Source organism: Leucopleurus acutus, assembly GCF_964270905.1.
Source record: "Leucopleurus acutus genome assembly, chromosome: 3".
NCBI classification, from domain to species: Eukaryota; Metazoa; Chordata; class Mammalia; order Artiodactyla; family Delphinidae; genus Leucopleurus; species Leucopleurus acutus.
Window position 1 is genome coordinate 140,196,195 of NC_139145.1, and position 27,998 is coordinate 140,224,192.

Here is a 27,998-nt window from a genome sequence, read left to right on the forward strand (position 1 = left end):
TGACTTCTCTCCATAGAACCTCATGTAGGCCGGGCCCGCCAGGGGTAAGCGAGCCCGCCCCGGGAACCGACATGCCCTCGCCCCGAGCCCGGCCCTCGCCCGGCCCGAGGCGAGCAGGGCTGTCCAGCGGTCTAGCTGCCCCTCTCCCGGCAGCTTGCAGGACCGCGGCCGCCGGCCCGCCGCGAACGGGGCCTCCGGGCCGCGGGGGGCCGCTGTGACCCGCCTTCGCCCCCGACGCGCCGAAGGCGGGGGAGCTGGGTTTTGGGGGAGAATCAGAAAGCGGAGGGTAGCCGTGGGGGCCGGGCGCTCCGGTGCGGCGGCTTTGGCGGGTGCTCAAGCTGCCGTCCGCTCCGCCGAAGCGCGGAGGAGCCGAGCAGGGGCCCGCCGCCCTCCTCCATGAGGCCCCAGTGAGCTCGGCGGCGAGAGCCGGGCTGCGACGCCTCTCCCGGCGTCCTCTTCCGAGCGCAGCGGCGGTGGCCCCCGCAGGAGGAGGAGGAGGAGCATGTCGGACGGTTTCGATCGGGCCCCAGGTGCTGGTCGGGGCCGGAGCCGGGGCCTGGGCCTGGGCCGCGGAGGGGGCGGGCCTGAGGGCGGCGGTTTCCCGAGCGGAACTGGGCCTGCTGAGCGGCCGCGGCACCCGCCGCCGCCGCAGCCCAAAGCCCCGGGCTTCCTGCAGCCGCCGCCGCTGCGCCAGCCCAGGACGGCCCCGCCGCCAGGGGCCCAGTGCGAGGTCCCCGCCGGCCCCCAGAGGCCTCCCCGGCCCGGGGCGCTCCCAGGTACGGAGCCGCTCTAGGGGACCCCGTCCTCCTGGGCCAAATGCTTCCCCACGGCCCTCCGCGCGCGCGCGCGAGGGCGGCGCTCTGTCTCCTCTTTCCTCCCGCTTCCCCGAAAGCATTCCCCGAGGGACCCGGTTGTTACGGGGTGCGGACGGGCCCGGAACGGGGTTTGGAAGGTGGCCGCTGGAATCCTTTGTGCGCCCGGGCTGGGGGAGGGGTCCGGTGCGCGGTCTCCTGAGTTCTGTTGTCCCGGGAGGAAGTAAAAATCGCCTCCCCCTCCCCAGCCCCTGAGAGGGAGGCCTTAGGCGGGCAACCATCTCTTTTTAACCGACTTTAAAAAGAAAAAAAAAAGGAAAAATAAGCCCTCAAGTGTTTATTCAGGAAGCGGGTCTGTTCATAAATGAGCTAAAGCAAGTCTATTGTTCCTTTTTGTAGGCTCTCTGCGCATATCCTGGCGATAACCTTAAATTTCGTGAGGGTTCTTGTTTGACTTAAAAACCATCCCTGCTCAGATGGCTTCTCAGTGTACAGTAAGTTGTTATACAAGGGAATGAACGCATCTAACACCGATTTTTTTTTTTTCCTTTCTCAGAACAAACGAGGCCCCTGAGAGCTCCACCTAGTTCGCAGGATAATAGCCCACAGCAGAATTCGGAGTCAACAATGGCTAAACCCCAGGTGGTTGCAGCTCCTGTGTTAATGTCTAAGCTGTCCGTGAACGCCCCTGAATTTTACCCATCAAGTTATTCTTCTAATTATACAGTAAGTACACTTTTACTGCAACTCTAGGTTAATATTATTGGAATAATATGGTTATTGCATCATTTATCAATATACTGGTGTGCTTTCTGTACCACACATAAAACATTGTATGAATTTATTGAAATCATGAAACAAAATTGATTCAAGAATGTATTTTGTAGTTATTATATTCAAGATATCAGAATGTAAGCTTAAGAGTAGACAATCTTGTCTATTTTGTTCACTGCTGTATTTCCAGCATCTATAGACCATCTCTAGTCTAATAAATTTAAGGTGGTCAAGGACATCTTCAGTCTATGAAACTAAAGTCTGTGTCCTGACTTTATGGACAACCTATAGAATAGTGGCCTGGCAAAGTTAATATTTGATTTTAGTAGGACAGCTGAATATTCATTGGTAGCTTCAGGGTAAATTATCAGTGGTTTTGCTGCAGACTAATTCAGGTAGGTTTTTGAATGTTGAGAAATACACATCTGGGCTCTGTTATGTTAAAATAGAAGTGTTTCTGGTTCTAATTAACAGTTATGTAGAAATGTAGGGAGTTTTGATGAAGTGTTTTAAACTTTTGATAAAGTGTTTTAAACTTTCAGAGTCATCTTTGTCAATAACATAAGAATTTTAGAAATTGATCACACTTAAATGGCAGGAAAAAACACCAAGCACGATTGGGATATATAGAAAGGAATTTGTTGTGCTATGTAAATGCATAGCAATTAATTATAGATAAGTAGGGCAGGGACCATTCTGGATTGAAGAAATGATAATACTTTAGCATAAGTCCTATTTTTCCGGTCTTCATTTTTTGACATGTAATATACAGAATAGTGTACATTAAGTTATCAACACCCCCAAAGCCCGCTCTGTCCCCTTCTAATCATTACTGCTCTCCAAAGGTAACCGCTATTTTGCTTGAACAATAGTTCAAAACAATAGTTTTGCCTCTGTTCAAAGTTCATATAAATGGAGTCATATAAAATATATTTTTCTTTCATTCAATATCAAAAGTAATCCATATTGTAGCATGTAATTGGAGGTGACTAATTCTCATAGCATTCCATTGTGTGAATATTTGTCTGTTGATGAGCATTTGGGTAGCTTTCAGTTTGGGGCTTTTACGATTAGGGCTGCTATTCTTGTCCATGCCTTGGTGGACATTTGCCCTTGTTTCTGTTTGGTATATACCTAGGAGTGGAGTTGTTGGGACTCAAGGTAGCCAGCTTTAGTAGAGACTGCCAAATATTTTTCCAAAGAGACTGTCCCAATGTATGTGTTGAGTACTGTTTGGTTTCCAGTCGCTTTAATTCCTTGTCAGCACTAGGTATTTGCTATTTAAGTTTAGCCATTCTGGTGGATGGGTGTTAGTTTTTTAATTTGAATGTATCTGATCAACTAATGGTGGCACACCTTTTTTTGTTACTTTTGGGGCGAGAATGGGGGGACTTGACTTTCATATTTGATAGAAAGCATGGGAAAGCTTTATTCCATATTTTAGAAACTTCATGCATCTTAGACTGCATTAAGAAGAACCTTGGGGCTGGAGAGGGGAAAATATAGGCATAGTAGGAAGAGCAATTGATTTGGGGTGGAATGGGCCATCAATCAGGTAAAGTAGAAATGAGAGCAGCTGGATTCTTGCCCCACAACTGTATTTGGCTTAGAGAAGAAAGGAACCATTGGAGAGCTGTGAGTAGTTGAATAACTCTTAAGGATACTTACCTTAAGAACCACAAATGTTCCTCATTTGTTTGTCTTGCTATTGATTTGGGCTATCTTATGGTGGGAAGGATGCAGTTTTTTTTTTTTTTGCAGTTCTTTGCCAACTAGTTTTATACATAGTTCATGTGATTCCTGAGAGCAGTGTGTTGAGCCATGTTAGTCCACCTCCTTTGAGCCACGGCCATCTTTTAGGTGCTCCTTGGTCTCCTCAGATCCTGCTGCACTCATTTTGCCAGAAAAGATTGCAGACTGGAAGCCTGTGGCTCACGTGTACCCTGCAGGTGTGTCTTTTTTGGCCCCGAGTTTTTTTAAAAGGGGCTTTATAATTTACCAGTACTTAAATTAGGTATTGCAAATCTGAATTTTTTGGTTTCTCTTGAAATCCGTAAGATCTGGCCATACTGGACTGCTGTTTTGATAGAGCAGAGTTGGCTGGAGCTGAATAGAGGCAGCCCCTTTATATAGAATGTGTAAGTTGTAATTTGCTCACTGGCTTACTTCATTTGCCTGTAATCCACCTGGATTCTATAAGCATTCAAGCTTGCTACCCCTGCCCTGATATATTTTCGGGCCTTACCCTTTTACCCTCTGTCAAAGCTAGGAGTTTTTCTCAATCCAGTTTGTCCATTTTATCCACTGCTGTATCCCCAGCCCTTGACTCGTGGTAAGCATTCAACTTTTATTTTATTTTATTTTTGGCTGCGTTGGGTCTTCATTGCCGCACGCAGGCTTTCTCTAGTTGCGGCGAGTGGGGATTACTCTTCATTGCAGTGCGTGGGCTTCTCATTGTGGAGGCTTCTCTTTGTTTCCCAGCACGGGCTCTAGGCACGCGGGCTTCAGTAGTTGTGGCTCACGGGCTCTGGAACGCAGGCTCAGTAGTTGTGGCACATGGGCTTAGTTGCTCCACGGCATACGGGATCTTCCTGGACCAGGGCTCAAACCCGCATCCCCTGCATTGGCAGGCAGATTCTTAACCACTGTGCCACCAGGGAAGCCCTCAACTATTTCTTAATGAGTGAGTGACTTTGGATTACGGTTACTACAAGGAAAAGTTTCTCTCATAACCAGATTTTATCCTAAGACTTGGGAAAAACAAGGATTCTCTCAGTGGTCTCCTAGCTGGGTTTCCAGAAATTCCTTGAGTCTGCTTTTGTTACACACATGAGAAGCTATTGCCTGGTATCATTGAGCTGGATCTGCTCTCAAGAATGCATGCTTTTTAAATTTTTTCTGATAGTCTTTTGCTGTGCTTTCATAACCCTTCTAAAACTCCAAGCCTTTTATCTTCAATCCTTCCTCTAATCCCACTGCTAGAATTTTACTGCTTACCATGCCTTCTTACCAATGAGTTGCTGTATCCATCTATTCCTGGCCATTGCTTCTTCTCAGGTAAGCCATTACATCTTGAATATTTAATCATGGTTCACTTACGAGAACCAAAAATTCCACATAGGAGTTGATAAAGCATTTATTAAGAGACAACCCCCCCCACCCCCACATGCACAAAAAAATCCCAGCTTTTGCTAAGAACATCCTCCTTCAACTTACTGCCCAGTTTTTCTTCTGCCTTTCAATAGTGATATTCTCCAAAATGAAAAATTATTCACTGTTGGTACTACTATACTTCTCACTGACCGTTCAAACCTCTGCAGACTGATCCTCTTAATTGTACTGATATTATTTTTGTGACAGATGCTGATGTTGTTTGGGTTTTAAAATCTATCGTCCTCTTAAACCTCATCTAAATAGACTTTGTTGACCACAGTATGATCTATAAGGTTTAATTCTCAGTGTGGGTCCTGTTCTAGGTGCCAAGGGTACCTTTTCAGTCTTTCAGGATTTCTTCCTTTTTATAAAAACTGAATATTTAAGATACTAATTTACTCAGGTTTTTTCTCTGTGTGCATAGTTCTGATTCCTAAGACTCTGTAACCATCATTCTCTCAGATTTTAACCAATGACATTATTCTGTAGCATTTGCTATTATGAGCACCTCTCCTCATTTACCTTTTCCTTTGGCTTCTGTGGCAGTACTTCATCCTCCCAACTTTGAGACCATTCCTCCTTCCCTCAGACTGCAGGCTCTGAGGTTCTGTCTTCTGTTTTATTACCTCCCTTAGTGATACTAGAATCCCCTAGAATCTGACCATCACCAACCTGCCTGTTGATAACTCTGGAATCTAATTCTTCCTCTTAACTCCAGGCTTGTGTTTCCATTTGTCTTGACCTTTTCTGAGGATCTCACATTCAAACTCAAGAACGAAAAAGAATTTATCTTTTGCAAACCTCTTCTTATACTTTTATATTCTAACTAGCTGCTCAGGCTAAAAGCTTGTGGTGTATTGACTCACTTTCCTCTTTCACACTCTTGCCCGCTTCCAATCAAGTTAACTAAAATAGTCTCGACTATTCCACCTAAGTGATCATTTCCTTTTATCCCACTGCTTTGGATTAGGTTCTCATCTCTTGACAGTGTATTCAAAGTACCTACTGGGAAGTGAGTTTTCTTTTTTGTTTTTGTTTTTTTTAATTAATAGACTGTTTTTTAGAGCAGCTTTAGATTCACAGCACAGCTGATTGGAGAGTACAGAGAGTTCCCATATACCCCATCCCCCCATATGTACCGCCTCCCCCCGGAAGTGAGTTTTCTAGTTGATGTCCCTCCTAACCTCTTGTCACAGAACTCTTTCTAAGAAAAATAAAACTTAAATATTCCTCTGCTTGGAAGCCATTTGACTTCACATTGAAGACTGAAGAAATGTATACTTTAAAAAATCTGGTACTAGAGAACTAATACAAGCTTTAATTCAAACACATTGGAGTGCTCATCTGTTCAGAATACTCTGTGTCTCCCTTTTTGCTTGAAACAACAGGCCCTGAATCCCCTTTTCAGCTTTTTTCAGAACAGCTCTACTTTCCTCTTTTACTTTCACACTTCAAATTCTCTTAAAAGAGTTATGCTTATTTGGAAAAAAAAAAAAGACTGAAATCAGTGTTCTAAACTGCATTTTGCCACAATGAATGACGTTTGATAGGAACAGTTAAGAAATCAGTACCATCAACTGGGACCTGTAGACTTCCTGCTTTTCATTGTCATTAATAGTAGGATACTACAAATCTGTAAAACTCTAAACTGTGTATCAGAAACTTAAACTAGTTTTTAGTTGTAAAATTCACACGTTTGTGGTTAACATTAAGTAATTATTTAATATACATGCATTTAGAATGCTTAACTGCTTTCACAATTTCATAATAAAGGGTCTGTATTTATAACATAAATCTTTCCTCACTCCAGATATAACTACTATTATCCCTTGTCTATCTTCCCAGAAATTTTTATTGGCTGTAAGTCTCTCTAAAAATTAAATAATACTAAAATATGGTTCTGTGTTCTTTTAATTAAAAAGGTTGGGAACTACTTAAAGGTGATAGTGGTATATTTAAAAAAAAATTTTATTGGAGTATAGTTAATTTACAATGTTGTGTTAGTTTCAGCAAAGTCAATCAGTTATACATATATCCACTCTTTTTTAGATTCTTTTCCCATGTAGATCATTACAGAGTATTGAGTAGAGTTCCTTCTGCTATACAGTAGGTCCTTATTAGTTATCTGTTTTATATATAGTAGTGTGTATATGTCAGTCCCATTCTCCCAGTTTATCCCTTCTCCCTCCTTTCCTCCCTGGTAGCCATAAGTTTGTTTTCTACATCTGTGACTCCATTTCTATTTTGTAAATATGTTCATTTGTGTCATTTTTTTAGATTCCACATGTAAGTGATATCATATGATCTTTGTCTTTCTCTGTCTGACTGACTTCACTTAGTATAATAATCTCTAGGTCCATCCATGTTGCTGCAAATAGCATTATTTCATTCTTTTTTATGACTGAGTAATATTCCGTTGTATATAAGTACCACATCTTCTTTATCCATTCATCTGTCGATGGGCATTTAGGTTGCTTCCGTACCTTGGCTATTGTAAATAATGTTGCTATGAACATTGGGGTGGTAGTGATAGATATTAATTGGAAACTGTTGCTACTATCAAGATTGGCTGGAAACTTGGACATAGCAAGTCTCCTACCACTGTACACTATGATATTTTATAGTCACTTAACTATATATTTATTTCCATGTCCTTGGGGATTGACAGATGACAAACTTCTTTTTTCTATAGAAATTGTCAAATATCTACAAGGATAGAGAATGGTATAATGAATGCCCATGGCCTCAGTAGTTAGCTACAGGTGGCCATTCTTGTTTCTATATCTCTGGTCCCTCTCCCCCTCCTATTTTGAAACAAATCCTGGATCTTATTGTATCTATAAATCTTAACTTTGATCTTGGTATTATAATGAAATGTTGGTTTAAACTTTATTTCTCAGCCATCTTGTAAATCTACCAGAGGTGAGAAGACAATTCTCTACCCAGCGAGATGAAGCCCTTCTATTATAACATTTTGGCTATTGGGCAAGGAAGAAGTGGACTTAACTTTTTGAAGAAAATAACACATTTTATCAGGTTAAGGATTCTTAAAAATATAATTTGAGCTAGAGACATCCCAACTCAAAGCTGCTTCATGTTTTTTTAGCCAGTTGCATGGATTAATTTATGTTTAACCTTTTGATCTATAGGAATCCTATGAGGATGGTTGTGAGGATTATCCCACTTTGTCAGAATATGTTCAGGATTTTTTGAATCATCTTACAGAGCAGCCTGGCAGTTTTGAAACTGAAATTGAACAGTTTGCAGAGACACTGAATGGCTGGGTTACAACAGATGATGCTTTGCAAGAACTTGTGGAACTCATCTATCAACAGGTAGGTTGGCTAATAGCATGGGGCAATCACTGGATAGCTTCCTTGATGCCCAAAGGTGGTGGCTGCTCCTTGAGGGAGGCCAGGTCCGTGTTCACCAGCCTCCACACTCCTTGACTCTTTATGGTTCATGAGCGCTTTTAAGTCTCTGTTGTACAGAATTTCTGTAATTAGGGATCCAGGACTAGAGCCAGACTGCAAATTTTCCTGTGTATCCAAGGCTCTGTACTGGCAGTTGGAAGGAGCTTTGGACACTTCTGAGGCCACTACATGAGTATCATGCCTTTTTTCCAAACCCCTGTTTTATAAGGATCTGCCATTATTGGAGTAGGGGAGAAAAAAAGTCATGGGAGAACTTTTTTGCCTCACAAATGATTCTTTATTTAAAAAAAAAAAAAAAAAAAAGGACCACAAAACACCTTGATTTAAGTCTTAACATTTCTGCTTGTCTTTAAAATTTTCAAGGATTTACATCTCAATTCCTTTAAAAAATCTAATGTCAGTCTAGGTTGTTCACACAAAGTTTAGTTTTAATTCTAGCATATTGGTCATTGACACATTAATGCTATTTTAAGGGGGAAAAAATAGACAACACTCAATTTTGAAGACAAATTTAAGGTCAGTGAGGAGGCTGGCCAAAAACAGAGTAGGAGATAAACGCCACCAAAGGTTATATTTCTGTTTCAGTCATTGCTGAAAGAGCAGCTCAAACTTGGAATATATGTGAGGGTGACTTATGATAGCAGGTTGTTTTTTTGTGTGTTTTCTTAATCCTACCTCGTGTTTCATTTGACTACTTTTCCAGTTTGTTCTGGATTGTTACTGGACCTCAGTATTACCTGGTCAACTCTTAGATTTCTGAAAATGCTTGAGGTTTTAGGAAGATAGATCTGCTCTATTTGTCCTGATTCCTACTTTTGCCATCTAAATGGATTGAAAAGGAATATTAGATAAGAAAATGGAAGAATTTTACTGTTTTCTTTTTGCTTTTCTGGCTCTATTTAGTTTCAGCTCTTCAATAGGCTGCTTGATTATAGTTCTTATATCAGAATTATATTATTATAGTTTTTATTATGCTCGTATTATATCAGGGTTGGTTAGAAAGGCTCTAACCTAACAAACTACAATTTCTGTGATTGTCTCAAAGCCAACGCTTCAAATATTTTAAGATCTACCATTCTATGGTCAGTGATACAGATTTACCAACAATAAAAAAAAAAAACAGATTAAACCTACATACTCAATTTTGATTCCTCATCAAATACTACTATAAAATGACAGTGTGGGGATTTTAGAACACCAAAAGCCCATAAGGACTTATATGGCGAAAGGAGATAGAAGTACCCATTTTGGAGACTAGGATGCAGATGGGTGAGTGGTAACTGACCTGGCGGATTTTTTTAAAAGTTGAATTCCAAGCCAGTGGGGAAAGTCGAGAATCGCCCTGATTTATGATGCAGAATCTCCAAAAAGGTTCTAGGATAAGGATGGAATGAGGCTAAAAAGATTGCTTGAAAATCTAAAAAAATTAGACTGTCTAGATCTTTTTGCACTGAGTAACCAGTTTGAAGTTTTATCATAATCCTTCTTGAAGTTATTGAAGGAGGTACTCCACCAAAAGGACGATTTAAGGATGAAGACATGGGAACTAGGAAACAGGGAATTTTACAGGAGAAGCTAAGTGAATCATCCAGATGATGGTGAAGGGAGATCCCAAGATAGTAGCCATGCACATAGTAGGCCTAGAGGTACAAGGCTTCACTGGAATCGGACAGAATGCTCCAGGAGAGACTTCCCTGGTAAGATGAGCACACTCCCTTATGTTTGAAGATATTAAGAAGAAAAAACTAATGAGAAGTCAGTGAGAAATATATTTAAAAAGTAGAAAAAATTAAGTCTACGGAAAACAAGGTTGTGCAAGAGAGGAGAAATCAGCATAATACATGGTACAACTGTAAAGGGAAACACAAAACTATTTTAAAAAATCACGGTGTATCTACAGTTATACCATAGTGGAATGAAGTAAGGTTAAACAGGGTGAAAAGTAAATGCTTATCTTCCTTCGTGGGGAGCTAGTAAGAAATGGCTAAACTCAAATCATGGAGCATGGAGATACGGAGGTTAAAACCTTTTCAGCTGAAAGAATTGAAAGTGGTTGTCTATGGAAGTAAAATTGAGGTATAGCAGGGAGGCAGGAAACTTTAATGACCAGCCTTGTTGTCTTTAAATTTACTTTAAATTTTAAAAGTAAAGGAAAACAGGCAATGCCAATAACGGGAAAAGTATAAATTTTGAATTTCAAGTCTTTTGGGGTACATACATGAATGTCAGGAGAAATCAGTCTTTCTTCCTTGCTGAGAAATGTACAGGGTCCTGTGTGAGCAAGGAAATAATTAGAAATAAAAAGTTCTAACTATAAAGTACTTACTCCATGCCAGGCAATGCTAAACTCTTGACCTGTAGTTAACTCATTTAATCCTCAGTGGTTGCAAGGTATTACTCTTATCCCCATTTTATACATAGCTTAACAGAGGTTAAATGACTTGTCTAAGGTTGCACATGAGTAACTAGACCCAACATAGGATTGGAGGGGCATCAGGCCATTTGTTAGATCTAGACTCTGGTAAACTACTACCTTTGTGAGATTGGCCAAGTCCCTTAACCTCTTAATGTGTGTGTTCTACTGTTCTTTAAAAACTGCAGTGAAAGTTAAACTTCCTGAGTACTTCTTTGGCTATGTCACACAGTCCTTGCTACTCAGTGTTTTTCCACTGTCTTCTTATTAAAAATAGCTTATTTCTTTTGATTTCCTCTTTTATTACCCCAAGTGTTTGGAGTGTTGTTGAAGTGTTAATCTTTTGCATCAGGTACCATTAATTACCTCTTTAGGAATCAAGAAACTGAAGCTCAGGGAGGTTTAGAGATATCCAGGGTCACAAAACAGGCCTGGGATTCTTGTTCTGGACTGCTAGATGCCAAAGTTGGTGCCATCCTATTCCTGAGAAATGCTACAGATCATTAGTTTGGCAAATAAACTTCATAATTGGCACTATGCAACTGGGTACATGTACGTATTTTGTGCAAAAATTAGTTGGTGTAAAGAGAGATTTATCTCTTTGCTTTCTGCTAACCTCGGGTAAATGGTGGGGAGAGCTTACCTTAATGTTTTTCTTTGTACTTATTCTGGTTCTTGGTGTAAGGTTGGGAGGGAGAGTTAATATCCTTATGCCTAACAATTACAAATGACTTGTACATTTTTCTGTACAGTTTTGGGGGCAGGAATGTTTTTCCTCTTTAGAATATTGCTGTTAAGTGTTTGCATTAATAACTTGATGTGTCTGTGTCATATAAAACTTTTTTCTTTTTGAAAGGCCACATCTATCCCAAATTTCTCTTACATGGGAGCTCGCCTCTGTAATTACCTGTCCCATCATCTGACAATTAGCCCACAGAGTGGCAACTTCCGCCAATTGCTACTTCAAAGGTTAGTGTGTATATATGAAATTAAAGGAAACTACTTCTAAATGTACTAGAATTTGACCATTCTTCTTTGCTAAAGACTGTTCTTTATAGAAAGTTGCAGGGGAGAATAGGGCAGCCATTCTTTTTTTTCCTTTCTTTTTAAAATTTATTTATTTATTTATTTTTGGCTGCATTGGGTCTTCGTTGCTGTGCAGGGGCTTTCTCTAGTTGCAGTGAGCTACTATTCGTTGTGGTGAGCGGGCTTCTCATTGCAGTGGCTTCTCTTGTTGTGGAGCACGGGCTCTAGGCACGCAGGCTTCAGTACTTGCAGCTTGTGGGCTCAGTAGTTGTGGCTCGCGGGCTCTAGAGCACAGGCTCAGTAGTTGTGGTGCACAGGCTTAGTTGCTCCGTGATATGTGGGATCTTCCTGGACCAGGGCTCAAACCCGTGTACCCTGCATTGGCAGGTGGATTCTTGACCACTGCGCCACCAGGGAAACCTGGCAGGTGGATTCTTAACTGCTGCGCCACCGGGGAGGTCCAAGGGCAGACCATTCTTATTTGTATAGTATTAAGTTTATAGTCATGTATATGCCTTTTTCTTATGATGGTCTCTGCCTTTGGTTTTGTGCCTAGAAAGGTCTTTTCCTTTTCCAAGATCTTAAAAATGGTCACTTTACATATTTTTTAGTACTTTTGGCTTGAGTAAGGATCTAATTTCATTTATTGCCACATGTTTAACCAATTTTTCCCATACCACTTTTTTGAATGATCCATTCCTTATTAGAACTGCTGCCTTTATCACACTACATCCTTATATTTGCGTTGATTCTGGACTTTCATTCTATTCCATTCATTACTTGTTCTCTTCCTGTTTTATTACCAGACTATTAAAAAACTCTCATTTTTTCACACTAGTCTAGTTAGTTCCCCGTTCGTTTGTGTGTCTGTGTGTGTGTGTGTGTGTGTGTGTGTGTGTGTGTGTAGTCTTCTTTGCTATTCTTGCATGCTTATTTTCTCTGAACTTTAGAATCAGCATGTGAAATTACACAAATGTTGTTGTTACTTATTTATGTTTTGGGATGACATTGAATTAATGAGCTAATGTAGGGAAATGAATTTTCTTATAATCTGAGTTGTTTTATTCAATAACAAGGTTGTCTTTGAGTTTATTAGAGATTGCCTGTTAGTTCTTTAAAGATACTTTTAATGGTTGCAAAGTATTCCATCGTGTGGTTAAACTGCACTGGAACAGAATAAAGACTCCAAAAGTACACTCCAGAGACACTTGAAAATTAAGCTTTTAATGAAGGTGACACTTCAGATACATAAGTAAAAGACAAATTGTGCTGCTGACATAACTGGCTAGTCATTTGGGAAGAAAAAAAACAAAGATGGGTTCCTGTCTCATTCTTTACACCAAAATATATTTCAGATATAAAACTGAAACAGTAAATACTAGGGGAAAAAATGACAAACAAAAATATTAGGTTGGTAAAGCCATTTTAAGCAAGACATGATACCTACAGGCCCTAAAACAAGAGATTAAACTTAATTTCATATAGATTATAATATTGGAGGGGTCATAAATTTATAAGAAGTGAAGTAAAAATAGGGACATTTGTAACAACATGGCAGTGAGCTCATTTATTTAATATGAAAAGAGGGGCCTCTTAGGAATGAGTAAGAAAAAGGCCAGAAATATTTCTGTTTTTAATAGAAGTATTTGGAATGACTCTGGATAGGTGCAGTTTGGAAAAATATAAATGACAAAGTTACAGAAATATCCAACCTTACCTAATCATTAAAGTACAAATTATAGCTTTTGGAAAGATGTGAAAGTTGGCACTTTGAGGAGGTAGGATGGTAGAAAGGCTTGCTTATCTTCCCTTGTGCTGCTCACCCCTGGCTCTGCCTTAGAGTTACCTAGAGACTTAAAATGGGGCTAAGCCCCCAGTCTTGGAAATTCTGATATAATTAGATTGAAGGAGAGTGTGGGCATGGTTTATAAATCTCCCCAAGTGATTCTACTATGTAGTCATGGTTGAGAATCACTCTTCTGGCTCTTTTGACTCTGTATCCCCTGTGTGTGCTTCTCTAGTACTAGGATACTGTCAAAGCTATCAACATGGAAAAACACTAATCATATAACAAGTGAAAAGATCATAATTCTGTTAACTTAGAAATGTAGAATACTTTGAAACAGATAGAAGTTACCTTCACAGCAGTTATTTCTGGGCTGCAGTGTCTTTATTCTTTATATTTTTCTGTTTTAACCTTTTTGAAATAGCCGTGTATTACTTTTATAATTGAAAGTCTTTAGCTTAAAGTTTTAGAGTCTTTCCTCTCACCTAGATAATCAACCATGTACAAGGGTGGGGACTTGCATTTGTATGTACATTAACATATATTAATATATAATCTAATAGTAATGGCATTGAGAAAACAAAAGGGTCATTTCATCGAAGCTCTTACCTGAAAAGTCATAAAAGGAAAGACAGAAAGGAAAGCAGCCAACAAGGTGCTTGGATAACTGAATTGGCATTAATTAACTGATCCTTTCCATTATTAACCAGTGTTCTATTTATAGATATCCCAACTTTTTTTCTGATGAGGAATTAATATGTATGAGAAGATAACCAATATCTTTCCATGTCTGACTCAAACAGCAGATGTTGCTCATTTAATATAGCTTGTAAGCATTGGCACAATAAGCTAAGCTGGGTTTATGATTGATACATAAACTGAACCAAGGTAAATTCTTGGACAAGAAATGACTTTTTAGGTTCTTTTTGAAAATTTTTTTAAATTGGTACCTCAGGTATGCAAGCCATTAAGCCTTCATAAGCTGCTCCCTTGGTCTTTAAAAGGAGAACTATCAAAATCATTTTTATAAAACACATGACTTTTCTAGAATGTTCTTACACCTTATCAATAAAAATAAAAAAATCTTAACACCAAAATGGTGAACATTAAAAGTAAATTTTAAAAATCCATTTTAGTAACAGCTGACACCATAATTCATTGGTATAGACAATGACAGGCTTATTGTGATTATTTTAGATAATAAGAACTATGTAAGCTCTAAGGTGAATGCACCAAGTCAGGGAGAAATCAAACAAGGGAAAATAAATGGACTCCTTTAGTCTCTATTAGAAACAAAGACCCAGACAAAGACCAGATTAATTGCCTTCTATGTTTCTGTGTGGTTTCAGTTGGGGACTTCCTCCTCTTACTTCACTTCTCTGATTCGTATAATAGAAATTCTAAGAATAATGGGCTTAATAAGAATTCATTTTCAGCTTAGTTGGACGTCATCTGTATTTATATATCTTTTTTAAAGCTCTGTTCAAAGTTCGTATTTCAGCAAGAGCAGAATATTTTAGGGATACTTCACATAAAAACAGTGCTTTCTTAAAAAGCCTATGAGACAATAAATAAGGTGAGGCAGTGAGGGTTTTTGTTTTGTTTTTTAGTGCCAATATACAACGAACCTCATGAAATCTATGTAGCTGTAACTTGTTACAGTTTGTTCTAGTAATAGGTTTATTTTCAACTATTCTTATCAGTTTCTTAAAACTAGGAATCTTTGTATGAAAAGATAGTACATATTCTGATCACTACAATAGACAGGAACACTTTTTAGTACAGAAAATCAGAGTGTTGGTGCATTGTACTTGCCTCTGTATTGCTTGTGAACAACCAAACTGACAAATGGTCATCTTGTTTGACTATTTAAAAAACAAAGCAATGTGAGATTACAAAAGGTATGTCTTTATTAGATGTCGGACTGAATATGAAGTTAAAGATCAAGCTGCAAAAGGGGACGAAGTGACTCGAAAACGATTCCATGCATTTGTACTCTTTCTGGGAGAACTTTATCTTAACCTGGAGGTGAGGAGAAATTTTTCTTTTTAGTACTGACAAAGCCTGAGAATATAAATTGATCTCAATAAGGGATTTGTGTTTACTCTTTTATAACATTAAGAGTGAAATGGGAGATAAAGAAAATAGTCTCAGTACCTACTCATGGTAGTATCTGTCCTCAAATGGAACATATGTACCATTTTGTCTTCCTGTTCATGGGCAGTGTTGGGAGATAGTTACTAAGCATTTTAAAGTCTTTATGTACTTTTGGAAAGCCATGGTTTACATGTGATTTCAAGCTTTTGGAATACAGACAGTCACACCTTTTTGAATCCTTGTATCATAAATATTAGCACATTTAGTATGTTGACTTTCAGATGGTGACCCAAAAGCAACTTGCCCTGCAGAGCATAAAACTTTGAAGAGGGGAGAGACTATAGAGTTTCTGTGTTTTTTGGTTTTTTTTTTTTCACCTAATTCACCTACAGTAGTTCTTTTTGGTCCTATTTTATATATTAATCTTTTATATAGAGTGTATTTGTACAAAGTGTACAGCTAAATTGGTGGCATACTTGAGTATATGCTTGTTGGTAGGCAACATTAAGTGCTGAATATTACTTTGTAATGGATTTGCTTGATTTTTTTAACTAGTTAGTCCCAGATATCGGTATACCTTCTTAAACTCTGATTTGAGGACTTAGTATTGTAAATACCACTGAAAAGACACACGAATCCACCGTCAAATGTACATCTCAGTCAGTGCATCTAAAAGGTCTTTGTCCAATCTCGTGCCTAATTTACTATCCCTTTTTACCACAAATAACCTTAATTTTTTAAAAAATCTCATGCCGTAATCTTTCTCAGTTTATTTTTGTATAAGCCAAATAAGAACACCAATATAAAATGTACCTTAAATGAATTGTCACTTTAAGAACGCAGTTGAACTTCCTATGTAGAAGTCATGATGATATGTGTGGTGGGAGTTATAAAGATAAGGCATGGCTCCTGAACCTACAGTTCTTCAAGCCAGAGAGCTGAGATACATGTTCTATTCTGATGCAAGTTAGAGTATTTTTAAATAGTATAAAAAGCAGGAAAAAGCTCTGTGTTCCCAAAAAGGTGTTAATAGGCTGGAGACTGCTTTATGAAGCAGTAATATTAAAGGAGGCTTAAATTATCCTGACCATATATTTTTTTATATATATATAAATTTATTTATTTATTTTTGGCTGTGTTGGGTCTTTGTTGCTGTGCGCGGGCTTTCTCTAGTTGCGGCGAGCGGGGACTACTCTTCGTTGCAGTGCGCGGGCTTCTCATTGTCATGGCTTCTCTTGTTGCAGAGCACAGGCTCTAGGCGTGTGGGCTTCAGTAGCTGTGGTACGTGGGCTCAGTAGTTGTGGCTCGCGGGCTCTAGAGCGCAGGCTCAGTAGTTGTGGAGCACGAGCTTAGTTGCTCCGCGGCATGTGGGATCTTCCCCAACCAGGGCTCGAACCTGTGTCCCTTGCATTGGCAGGCAGATTCTTAACCACTGCACCACCAGGGAAGACCCTGACCATATGTTTTGTATTGTTTAACTTAAAACACTTATTTTGCTAGCACTTTGTTAGACCATTTGTATATCTGTGTTATATTTTGGCATAGTTGCTTTTCATTTTCTTCTCCCCAAAAGATCAAAGGAACAAATGGGCAGGTTACAAGGGCAGACATTCTTCAGGTGGGTCTTCGGGAGTTGCTGAATGCCCTCTTTTCTAATCCTATGGATGACAACTTAATTTGTGCAGTAAAATTACTGAAGGTAGGTTTTACTTATTTTTTTCTTAAAATGTAACTGTTTCATCCCTTTAGTGTATAATTTAGAGGAAGGAAAGTACATATAATGCACAAATAGATCCAAGAGTTAGTTATTTAAGTTAAATATTGACATTTTACTTTACTCTCAAATTTAATATTGGAAAGGCAATATATACTTATTGTTTAATATAAGAAATTTAAAAGTGAAAAATGGAAGTCCTTCACTCCACTCCATACGTAAAGTCCCTTTCTTTCCCTTCCTCTATCTGCGTGTGTGCTCTCGTAAGATCTTGCTCTGACGTGGCTTGCTTTTTCACCACCAAATGAAGATCCTGGATTTTTGCATGGCTCTTTCTTCAGTAGCTTCCCAGTGTTCCATTGTATGCATGCACATTGTTTATCCATTCCATCCTTGAGCAGTTATTTTCAGTTTAGCCACTGTAGCACTGTCAGTAATCTTTCATTGTATCTTTATATATGCAGTTGTTTATGTAACTTAAATTCTTACCCATAGATTTGGTGGCTCAGTGAGCATGTATACCTTAATTTGATAAGTAATGCCAAATTTCCCTTCCAAATGCTGAACCAGAGTGTGTTCCCACCAACAATGAATGAGTATACCTCTTTTCCCATATCCTTATCAGTGATGGAGAGAATCACTCCTAGGTTTTATTTTGTCATCGTGATGAGTAAAAACAAAAAGCTCATTTTAATTTGCACTTCTGTGACTAAAATCACTAGTGAATTAAAGCCTTTTTTTGTTTGTAAGCCATTTTTTTAGTTTCTGTGAATTACCTGCTTATATCCTTAACTCATTTTTTCCTGATTGTGTTTTTTAAATTCTGAGTTTCTACACTTGTTGGATGTTGCATATTTCAAAAAGTGATATGTTGATTAAAATTTTATAGCCTTGGTCATATAGCAAACATGCCATACAGTCATTGGCATATAAAGCCTATGATTAAACTTCTGCTATAGTTCATTCCTTTTCCCTGTCAAGAAAAAGTATAGCGATTCCTGAATATTAGATGGTAGAAAATAATTAGGAATATTTAACTTGCTAAATTCATCTTGTTTAAAGAATGCTTGAACTACTACTAATATCTTTTTAGAATTTCTTTGCTTTATTGAATTCTTTATTTTACTGATACTTGCTTTTTTAGTTGACAGGGTCAGTTTTAGAAGATGCCTGGAAGGAAAAAGGAAAGACTGATATGGAAGAAGTTATTCAGAGAATTGAAAATGTTGTCCTAGACGCAAATTGCAGCAGGTAGGAAAAGAAGTAATATAGATAGCCAGTAGATCTCAATTCCTTGCTCTTTCTTTGGGGTTGTTTTTAATCTGTTGTGCTTCATCAGAATACTCTTTATAGATCTACAGAAATTTTTTTTTACCTATGGCTTCTGCTCACCTAACCACTTTTCTTCAATTATGCTTATGAATGGAAGAAGTTAAGATATTCCTGGGGGAATATGAGTCCATTAAAAAATAAAATGATTAATACTTTTAAGCTCAATAAATATTTGGGTAAAGTACTACTGTAAGTCCAGTTGGAGGTATAAAAGTGTTAGCAGGATCGCACTGCCTTTAAGAACCATATATAGCCACAGTTACATGGAATAAATTTCAAGCCTGTCTTAAAAAAAAAAAAGACAGCAGGAGCCAGGCAGTGGGCTGCGAGCATGTAGACTTCACCTCAGTGCGTAAGAGAGCACGTCAGACCCTCTGGACAGTGCTGGGTACCGTTGACCAAATGTGGCTCTCAGAGGCGAGGACAGGCTCCTCAGTGGGCGGCAGTGAGGGCTCTGGCCTCAGTAAAGCAGAAACCGCTGCCAAGCGCAGCGAGGCCCAGTGAAGATCTGAAGGCACTCCTCTGAAGTCCCACTACCTCCAGTGGAGCCCAGTCATCCCTTCCACAGCAGCATCAGTGAGAATCGAAGGCATGGAGACCTCACTGGAGATTAGCTACCCTCCCGTGAGAGTCTGAAGGATACTATTACCAGAGCTCTGCCCTTTTGGAAGGAAGAAATAGTTTCCCAGATCAAGAAGGGGAAACGGGTATTGGCTGTAGCCCACGGCACCCGCCTCCAGGGGCATTGTCAAGCAGAGAGGGTCTCCGAAGAGCTTATCATGGAGCTGAGCCTACTGACCATGAATTGGACAAGAACATGAAGCCCATCACGCCTATGCAGTTCCTGGGGGATGAGGAGACTGTGTGTAAAGCCATGGACGCTGTGGCTGCCCAGGGCAAGGCCAAGAAGGGAGGGTGAGCAGCAGACAAACTACTCCCAAGGACACCCTCCCTGCCCATCCCATTCCTCTGCACTTCTCCCCTACACATATCAAACTGACTGCATCTGTAAGTTGTAGCTCCAGATGGGGACCAGTGGCTCCCAATTTCATATTAGCCATTTTTTTCTCTTGGACCCACTCCCTTCATGCAGTCTAGTCAGAATGGCACCTCTGGGGCAGGGTTGTCAGTCCAAGCAAGGGAAGACTTGTCCAAGAGGGTGGACAGGAAGTAATTCGGGGGTGGGGGGGTTGCTAATGCTTGTCTATTACTAAGGACCTGCTTGAGTAAGGGTTGGGGGGAACCATGTTAGGCGTGACCAATGAGGGAAAACAAGAGAGCCTATTTATGTTCCCAGGGGCCGGTCCTGTATTATTCTGTAGTCACGTGACTGGGTGGCTGTAGTCATTCCAGTGGAGAATGAATGTAATATGCGTGGCAATTGAAACAAATATTTCCTCCCTGCCTGCAGAAGATTGGGCTCAATCCTGGATGTTTATGTGTTGTATTTACTTTTACAAAAAAGTATATAATTTTTTTTAATTTTTAATTTTTTTAACATCTTTATTGGAGTATAATTGCTTTACAATGTTGTGTTAGTTTCTGCTGTGTTACAAAGTGAGTCAGCTATACGTATACATATACCCCCATAACCCCTCCCTCTTGTGTCTCCCTCCCACCCTCTCTATCCCACCCCTCTAGGTGGTCACAAAGCACCGAGCTGATCTCCCTGTGCTATGCAGCTGCTTCCCACTAGCTAGCTATTTTACATTTGGTAGTGTATATATATCAATGCTACTCTCTCACTTTGTCCCAGCTTACCCTTCCCCCTCCCCGTGTCCTCAAGTCCATTCTCTACATCAGCGTCTTTATTCCTGTCCTGCCCCTACGTTCATCAGAACTTTTTTTTTTTTAGATTCCACATATATGTGTTAGCATATGGTATTTGTCTTTCTCTTTCTGACTTACTTCACTCTGTATGATAGACTCTAGGTCCATCGCCCCACTACAAATAACTCAATTTCGTTTCTTTTTACGTCTGAGTAATATTCCATTGTATATATGTGCCACATCTTCTTTATCCATTCGTCTGTGGATACTTAGGCTGCTTCCATGTCCTGGCTATTGTAAATAGTGCTGCAATGAACATTGTGGTACATGACTCTTTTTGAAATATGGTTTTCTTAGGGTATACGCCCAGTAGTGGGATTGCTAGGTCATATGGTAGTTCTATTTTTAGTTTTTTAAGGAACCTCCATACTGTTCTCCATAGTGGCTGTATCAATTTACATTCCCACCAACAGTGCAGGAGGGTTTCTTTTTCTCCACACCCTCTCCAGCACTTATTGTTTGTAGATTTTAAAATTATATAATTAAAAAAAAAAACGTTCTGGGGTTTCTGATGCCTGTTGAAATATTCCCACGTGTGGTCATCAGAAAATGAGCCATTCCTTACACCAACATGGGATAAGCTCCTTGATTTCCAAGGTGTAGGAGTTCATCCTCTCACGTGTGTTAGAATCCCTCCGCTGCCTTATTATTTTATGGTAGTGAAATGCCTCTTGATCACGTCCAAGTGTGTCTTTCACTGTGCCAGATTTCTGAATCATGTTCCAGTTGCTTGGCCTGCCACTTGGGCCCAGTACGCATTTGAGCATAACTGTACTAGATCCTTTTTTCCAGATCAGTATAGTAAAGGAGTGATGTGCATTTTTTTTTAAAAGATAAATTTGTGTTATTACAGGAAATGTCTAGAATATCAAAGCATGTTAAATTTTTGAAACAACGTTTTAGGCATCTGTGATATATTAGAGCACGATGACACTTGCTCGTTTTAACTCATTTTCAACTTTTGTCTGCAGAGATGTAAAACAGATGCTCTTGAAGCTTGTAGAACTCCGGTCAAGTAACTGGGGTAGAGTCCATGCAACTTCAACATACAGGGAAGCAACACCTGAAAATGATCCTAATTATTTTATGGTATGCCAGTGTTTGCATTTTAAATTTGGTTATTGCTTGAATTCAATTTTGGCAATTTGTAGATAAGTTACATAAACTTATCTCAGAATTTAATACCTAATAACTCTTTTCACTGGCTTAGAGTCACATGGCAGCCATGGAAGGAATCCTCAGTGAAAGGGTAGACTAGACAAAGAGCCATTCAATGGCAAGGGAAATGAATAAGGCTTGACTTGGACTTTGGGTGAGTGTAGGGATTCCTCAAAGCAGTTTTTCCAGAGAATTCATGATCAAAGGCCTGCATTTCAAACTTTTACTTGGCATTTTGTAGTAAAGTAAATTAAGAAAACGAAAATGGTTACCAGGCCAGTGATGCCCTGAAGCTCTCGACAGGATCAAACAGAAAGAAACTATGGAGGAATGCTCTTAGAATCCAGTCTTGGAAATACTTAAAGAAAAAAATGGTTGCAGGGGGTGGGAACCACAACTAAAAATCAGCTGACACTAAATCACAGTGCACGACGCACCAAGTCACCAAGGGTGTGACAGGCGGCAGACGGTGGGGTTAGACCCACAAGAACTTGAGATAATAGAATAGTAATCTGAAGACCATAGACTTTCCCAGTGAAATGAAAATGGCTGCTAGGAATTTAGTTTTTTGCTTGTTTTTGTATTATCAGGTACAGATGAATGAAATCAGCCATGCCCAATTAATGTGCTTTAAAAAAGCAATTCTGAAATGATAACATGTTTTAATCGCTCTGATTCCTCCTAGAATGAGCCAACATTTTATACATCTGATGGTGTTCCTTTCACTGCCGCTGATCCAGGTATGTTGTCTCAGTCATTTTCCGACCATTTTTTGGTAAGGTAGTAGATTACAGAAAACCATACCCTCACTGGCACAAAGTTGTAGCATTTTGAAGAGTTCACATCGTTCTAAAATATAGGGTAAAGGTTTGTCTCACTAGAATATTCTTATAGTTACCACTTGGAACCATTTCACATCGAACATTTGATTCAGTATATAGTGTCTTGTCACCCTAACAGTGAAGGATTGGAAGAATCCCTCAATTAAATGCAAGCATTTTTATTTTATATTTCCTCTAATATTTTGCTTTTATACTCTGAACTTTCAGGTAGTTAAAGCGGAAGGGGTAGTTATACTATATAGTTCACTATATAGTCAGCAGCTTTCATTGGTACAGGTTAATACTTGCAGATACTAAGAATTGTGAATCTTATTAATATTTGGTGGGTCAGTTAATTAAAATCTAAATCTCTGCACACTTCCCTTCCCAGAAAAGAGCCGTTTTATAGAATGAGTGCTTTAATTGTGATCAACAGAACTGCACTGTGAGCAAGAGAACATTTCCCCACTTTGAACAAACTTACAACCAGCTTATCAGAATTTTCCCATTTGTTTCCTCTGGATAGCAGGCACTGACTGTCCTGTGCCTCTAGCACAAAGGGGTAGAAAGAAGAACCGCTTAACTTCTCAATTTTAAATTATGAAATATTCAAAAATATTAAAACCACACACAAAAAAGGGCATATTGATTCACTGTCAAGATTGAACCAATTTCACTTATCAATATATACTTTGGGTCTTTTCAAAGAAATAAAACCCTTTATAGATAGTAATAACCATTCTCTGTTTCTATAATTGATACCTCACCTTCAAGTCCAGTCCTTCCATAACTTCCCCCCACAGAGGTAATTACCGTCCTGACATTGGTGTCCTTGTGCTGTCTTTTTACTTCATGTATGACTGTAAATGATAGGTGTTACCATACACAGCAGTATTAACCTAAATGGTGCCTTATTGTGCACATCTTTTTGCAACTTATTTTTTATTCAGTATTTTTGGTGTTCATGTTGATTGATATATACATAGGTTTAGTTCATTCATTTTAAATGCCAAATAATAACCTACTCAGAGTAAACCACAGTTTATAGATCCCCTCCCACTTGTGGATGGTTGGTTGGTTCACACTCGTTACTACCCACAGTGCTGCACAAACATCTTTAAGAATCTTTGTGCACATGCAGGAATTTCTTTAGGGTAACGAAGTAGAATTGTTACATTATAGGCTATATGCATCTTCAACTTCACTAAATGTTGCTAAACTGCTTTCCATCATGATTATACCACTTAATATTCCCACCAGCAACATGTGAAAGTTCCTATTTCCCATTGTTGGCAACACTTATTGATACCAGACCTATTTTTTTGTCAGTCTGTTTGTATGAAATTGTAAACTTTTATTTCCCTACTAGTGGTAGTGAATTTCTTTTCATGTTTCTATTGACCTCTTGATTTCTTTGTTTGAGAATCACCTGTTTGTGTCCTTTGCCTGTATTTCTATTGGATCATTTGTCTTTCTTACTGATTTGTAATTACTTACATGGCCTGGAAAGTGATCCTTAGTTTCTCCTAGTATGTGCTGTCTTTCCGTTTCATGTGTTGTCACTTAGAAGCTTTGAGTGTTAAAGTCTTGTTTGTGCTCTCTGTGACTTAGTTTCCTTACTATGATCAAATTCCATTGTCTTCTAAACCTTGTTGCTTTTTATATTTAGGTGTTTAATCCATCTGGCTAGTTTTTATATGTGGTAAATGGTAGGACTTAAATATTCTATAGTTACTCATCTCAGCAACAGGTCATCCTTCCTCTCTTGGACAAAACGTTCCTCTGTGTACCATGTAACTCCCTATAGATTTGTGTCTTATTCCTGTGTCCATGAATGTGGATCTTTCTTCTTGTTTGTCTTGACACCAATACTGCATTCTTAATTATTCTTACCTACTGTAAATCTTGCTATGTCTGGTGAGACAAATTTCCCTTCTTCCCTTATTCTTTGAGGCTACCTTGATTCATTTTGGTTCTTCGATCTTCATCTTTGCCCAATCTGTTTTTCCTACTTATTTCTAGTGACTATTTTATTTATTCTATTTTCTTTTCGTAGGGATTCTTTATGTGGATAATAGAAATTTGAAGTGCAGGCCCATTGTTAAAAATTCTCTGGGGAACCAGTTTCTTCAGAGTACTTCTGTCCTCACTCCAAACCCAGGCAGAGACGAGCAAGCTTCTTTGCCATCTCCGTTTGCCACCGAGGTGTTTTTTGTTTTTCCTTGGTTCACCTTTTGCTTGCAATACCAGTTCTTTGAATGTTCAGCCTTTGTGTTGGTGAGATGGACTTGGGGCATGAATTCCATCTCTCTGTTTCACATGGACTCAAGGCCTTGCTTTCTGACTTTCTGTGGGTTTTAAAATCGAAGCCCTTTGTTCATAATACCACCTGGTCTATCAGCCTCCCAGCTGCAGTAGTTATGTATGGCTTTCAGTTCCCTTCTCGTTTCTGTCATCTGGCGACTTGATTGTGTGTGTGTGTGTGTGTGTGTGTGTGTGAACTCATTCGTACATTTAAAAGAATGTTTTATCTGTTGCCTTAAGTATTTGTTGCAGGAAAGTTTTATAGTTAAAATTGTCTCCAAATTGCCAAGATTGGGTATCAAAATATCACTAACCCTTTAAGCTAGAATTAGAGTTTTATAGAGACTGACAATCTTGGAAAAACATGGTCTCTATCGAGTTAAATGTAATCACATCATCCTCTCGAAATTTGAGGTAGCTGTTGTTCACAAGAAACTAATTGTAAGATAACTAGTTTTAATATACCCTGACCCATTTTATTATTTAGAGGTAAGGACTTCATACACACATGCTAATGTTAAAAGATACTCGGTAACTCTGCTTAAGACAGTTGGCAGATGGAGAGCTATAATATCACCTGTTATTGCCTTAGAAGAGCCCAACCAAGGGAAAGTTCGTGTAGCTGAAACATTTATCAGGTATCTACGTTCCAGCTGTCTCTAAGGAGAGGGAAGAAAAGAAAATCTCCTATGCTCAGAACATTTGCTAGGTTAGCCTCCTCTGATTGAGAAACTTCAAGCAATGATGGCTCTTACCTGCTAGCCAGGTAGCTCACTTTACCTCCTTGGGAAGGAGTAATGGGGGAGCCAGAAACTAGGAGGTTTGATTGAAATCCCTCCTTGTGGAAGGAAAAACAGTAGTATGGAAGAAGCATGTTCTTCCCCAACAAGTTAGGACAATATCTTGTCTGATGGAAAGAAGCAGCAGAGAATGTAAACAGCATGCACACTGGGTGTGAAATGTACTCTGTTATGTTCATAGTGGCTTTGATTTCCATCGTATATTTAGAGGAATATTAAATATACATTTGAACAACACAGGTTTGAACTGCACAGGTCTGTTTATATGTGGATTTTTTCTCTAAATATGTGCTACAGTACTTACACAGGGTTGGTTGAATAGCAAATACAAAGGAAACGTGTGTAAGGAGGGCGGGCTAAGTTATATGTGGATTTTCGATTGTGTGGAGGGTCAGTGACCCTAAAGGGCCAACTGTATAATTTATGAGCATATTTTGGGGGCAGGGAGAGATAAAGCAAGCCAATTAGAATATAAGTTTTGTAAAAGATATTCTTAAATATGTAGTTGGAACCTTGCTGTTATTTAAATGTATCTGCTTAAATGAAAAGCCATAATATTAAAAACATTTTTAGGGATAACTGGCCATTTCATATGAATATTTTTCAGCATTAAAATTTTTTATTTTTTGTAGATTACCAAGAGAAATATCAAGAGTTACTTGAAAGAGAAGACTTTTTTCCAGATTATGAAGAAAATGGAACAGATTTATCAGGGGCTGGTGATCCGTAAGTTCTGTTTAGCTGCTTTCTTTTTTGCGGTTTTTTGGGTTGTTTCTTGGGTTTTTTTTTTTAGGGGGGGGCTTGTTTTGCTTTGTTTGGCCATGCCGCGTGGCTTGCCAGCATGATCTTAGTTCCCCAACCAGGGATTGAACCCGGCCCCCCCTGCAGTGGAAGTGTGGAGTCCTAACCACTGGACTGCCAGGGAATTCTCATCTTTAGCCGCTATCTTTGTGAAATTTCTGTGGCCACAGTTTGTAGATGGAGTTTAGACTAGAAAAGATGATGAAAGAATGTGCATTTTGATTTAATGGTGTTATAGTGGTATATATGTAGTAGTTATTTACCAAAAATTTTCAGAAAATCATATTAGAGAAAACACTATGGTTCTGAAAATTAAATATAGTTAAGGTGGAAAAACTATTAATGTAGCATATTCAAACAATTAGTTTTTATAAAATAAATACTGTTATTATACCTAAGACTTTAAATAAGTAACTCTAATGCTGTAAGATCTTAGGTAAGTTCTGTGCGTGTTTCTCCATCTATTAAATAGTAATAGTAGACCCCTCCTTGAGCTTTTTTGAGAACTAAATGAGATACATAAATACTTGAGACAGCCCCCTGGCACATAGTAAAAGGCTCAAAGCTTAGCTGTTAAACGATTAAAATTAAAACATAGATAATTATATTAAAATGTTTGTACTGATAGACATATATAAATTATAGTCCTGTTCTCATTTCTCAATCTTCATCTGCCATTCTTTGTAATAAAATAAACTTTTACTGTATTACTCATTTATCGTTAGACCGTACTGCATTTTGTATATGGAAGGACCAAGAACTTACGAGGTTTAGTTCCAGTTCTGTTAACAATTCATGTGAATTTGGACATGCTACTTGGATTCTCCTCTTCATAAGTGGAGGGTGGAAATAAATTAAGTCTGTGGCTTCAGTTTTTCTTATCCCATCTCATGTGTTGTAGGTTTAAAAAAAAAAATGAACCACCTTTATTCTGTCTCTAAGTAGTAACATTTTAATTATAAGTCAGTGTAAGATTTTCTAATGTTAACATACTTTTATGTACTAGTTTAATAGAAAAAAATACAGGGATGTGCTTCCAAGCACAATTAGGAAGGTTCAGCCCTGCCGAGAGTATACTACTGGAAATTAAAGTTGTCCTTGGCATTGAATTTCAGGTTATCCTCTAAAGTTTTGTTTGGTAAGCATTATATTCTCTTTGCCCTAATGAACTTGTGGCATTTCAACATATGGCCTTGTACTAGAAATGGGAGAGGAAGAAGGAGAAAGACCCATCAGCAATTGGTAGGATTGGCAAGATAGTTTTGTCACATGTTGGTAGAAAGGGTCATGGGGGGTGAGGAGACACATATTTACTTTCATGGCGTAGTATCTTAGACATTTTCTGAATTAAAAAACATTAAACTTGTCATACATGCTTCTTTCACAGATACTTGGATGATATTGATGATGAGATGGACCCAGAGATAGAAGAAGCTTATGAAAAGTTTTGTTTGGAATCAGAGCGTAAGCGAAAACAGTAAAATTAAATTTCAGCATATCAATTTTATAAAGCAGTTTAGGTTATGGTGATTTAGCAGAACACAGGAAAGCAAGAAAATGTGTCACACTTATACCAAATTAAGGATGTTGAGTTATGTTACTAATGTATGCAACTTTAATTTTGTTTAACACTCTCTGCCAAAATAAACTTTATTCCCTATAACTTAAAATGTGTATATATATATAATAGTTTATTATGTACAGTTAATTCCACTGTTTTGGCTGCAATAAAATCGATTTTGA

General features: G+C 38.8%; 1 protein-coding gene across 4 annotated transcripts; it reads left to right on the plus strand.

Annotated features, from left to right (window-relative positions):
* The first annotated feature begins 12 nt into the window (after positions 1-12).
* Positions 13-27,998, plus strand: PAIP1 (poly(A) binding protein interacting protein 1). 4 transcript variants are annotated; one of them, XM_082835414.1, is made up of 11 exons: positions 13-44; positions 1,369-1,538; positions 7,889-8,074; positions 11,443-11,555; positions 15,315-15,426; positions 17,069-17,194; positions 18,354-18,460; positions 21,343-21,460; positions 22,215-22,269; positions 26,087-26,180; positions 27,643-27,996. In XM_082835414.1, exons 2-11 carry the CDS (start codon positions 1,440-1,442, stop codon positions 27,734-27,736), a joined length of 1,104 nt encoding a protein of 367 aa, XP_082691540.1. In that variant the 5' UTR covers positions 13-44; positions 1,369-1,439; the 3' UTR covers positions 27,737-27,996. The 4 variants fall into 4 exon arrangements, with proteins under 4 accessions (XP_082691540.1, XP_082691537.1, XP_082691539.1 ...); XM_082835411.1 differs by lacking the exon at positions 13-44 and adding an exon at positions 294-776 and having other exon boundaries at positions 27,643-27,997; XM_082835413.1 differs by lacking the exon at positions 13-44 and adding an exon at positions 294-530.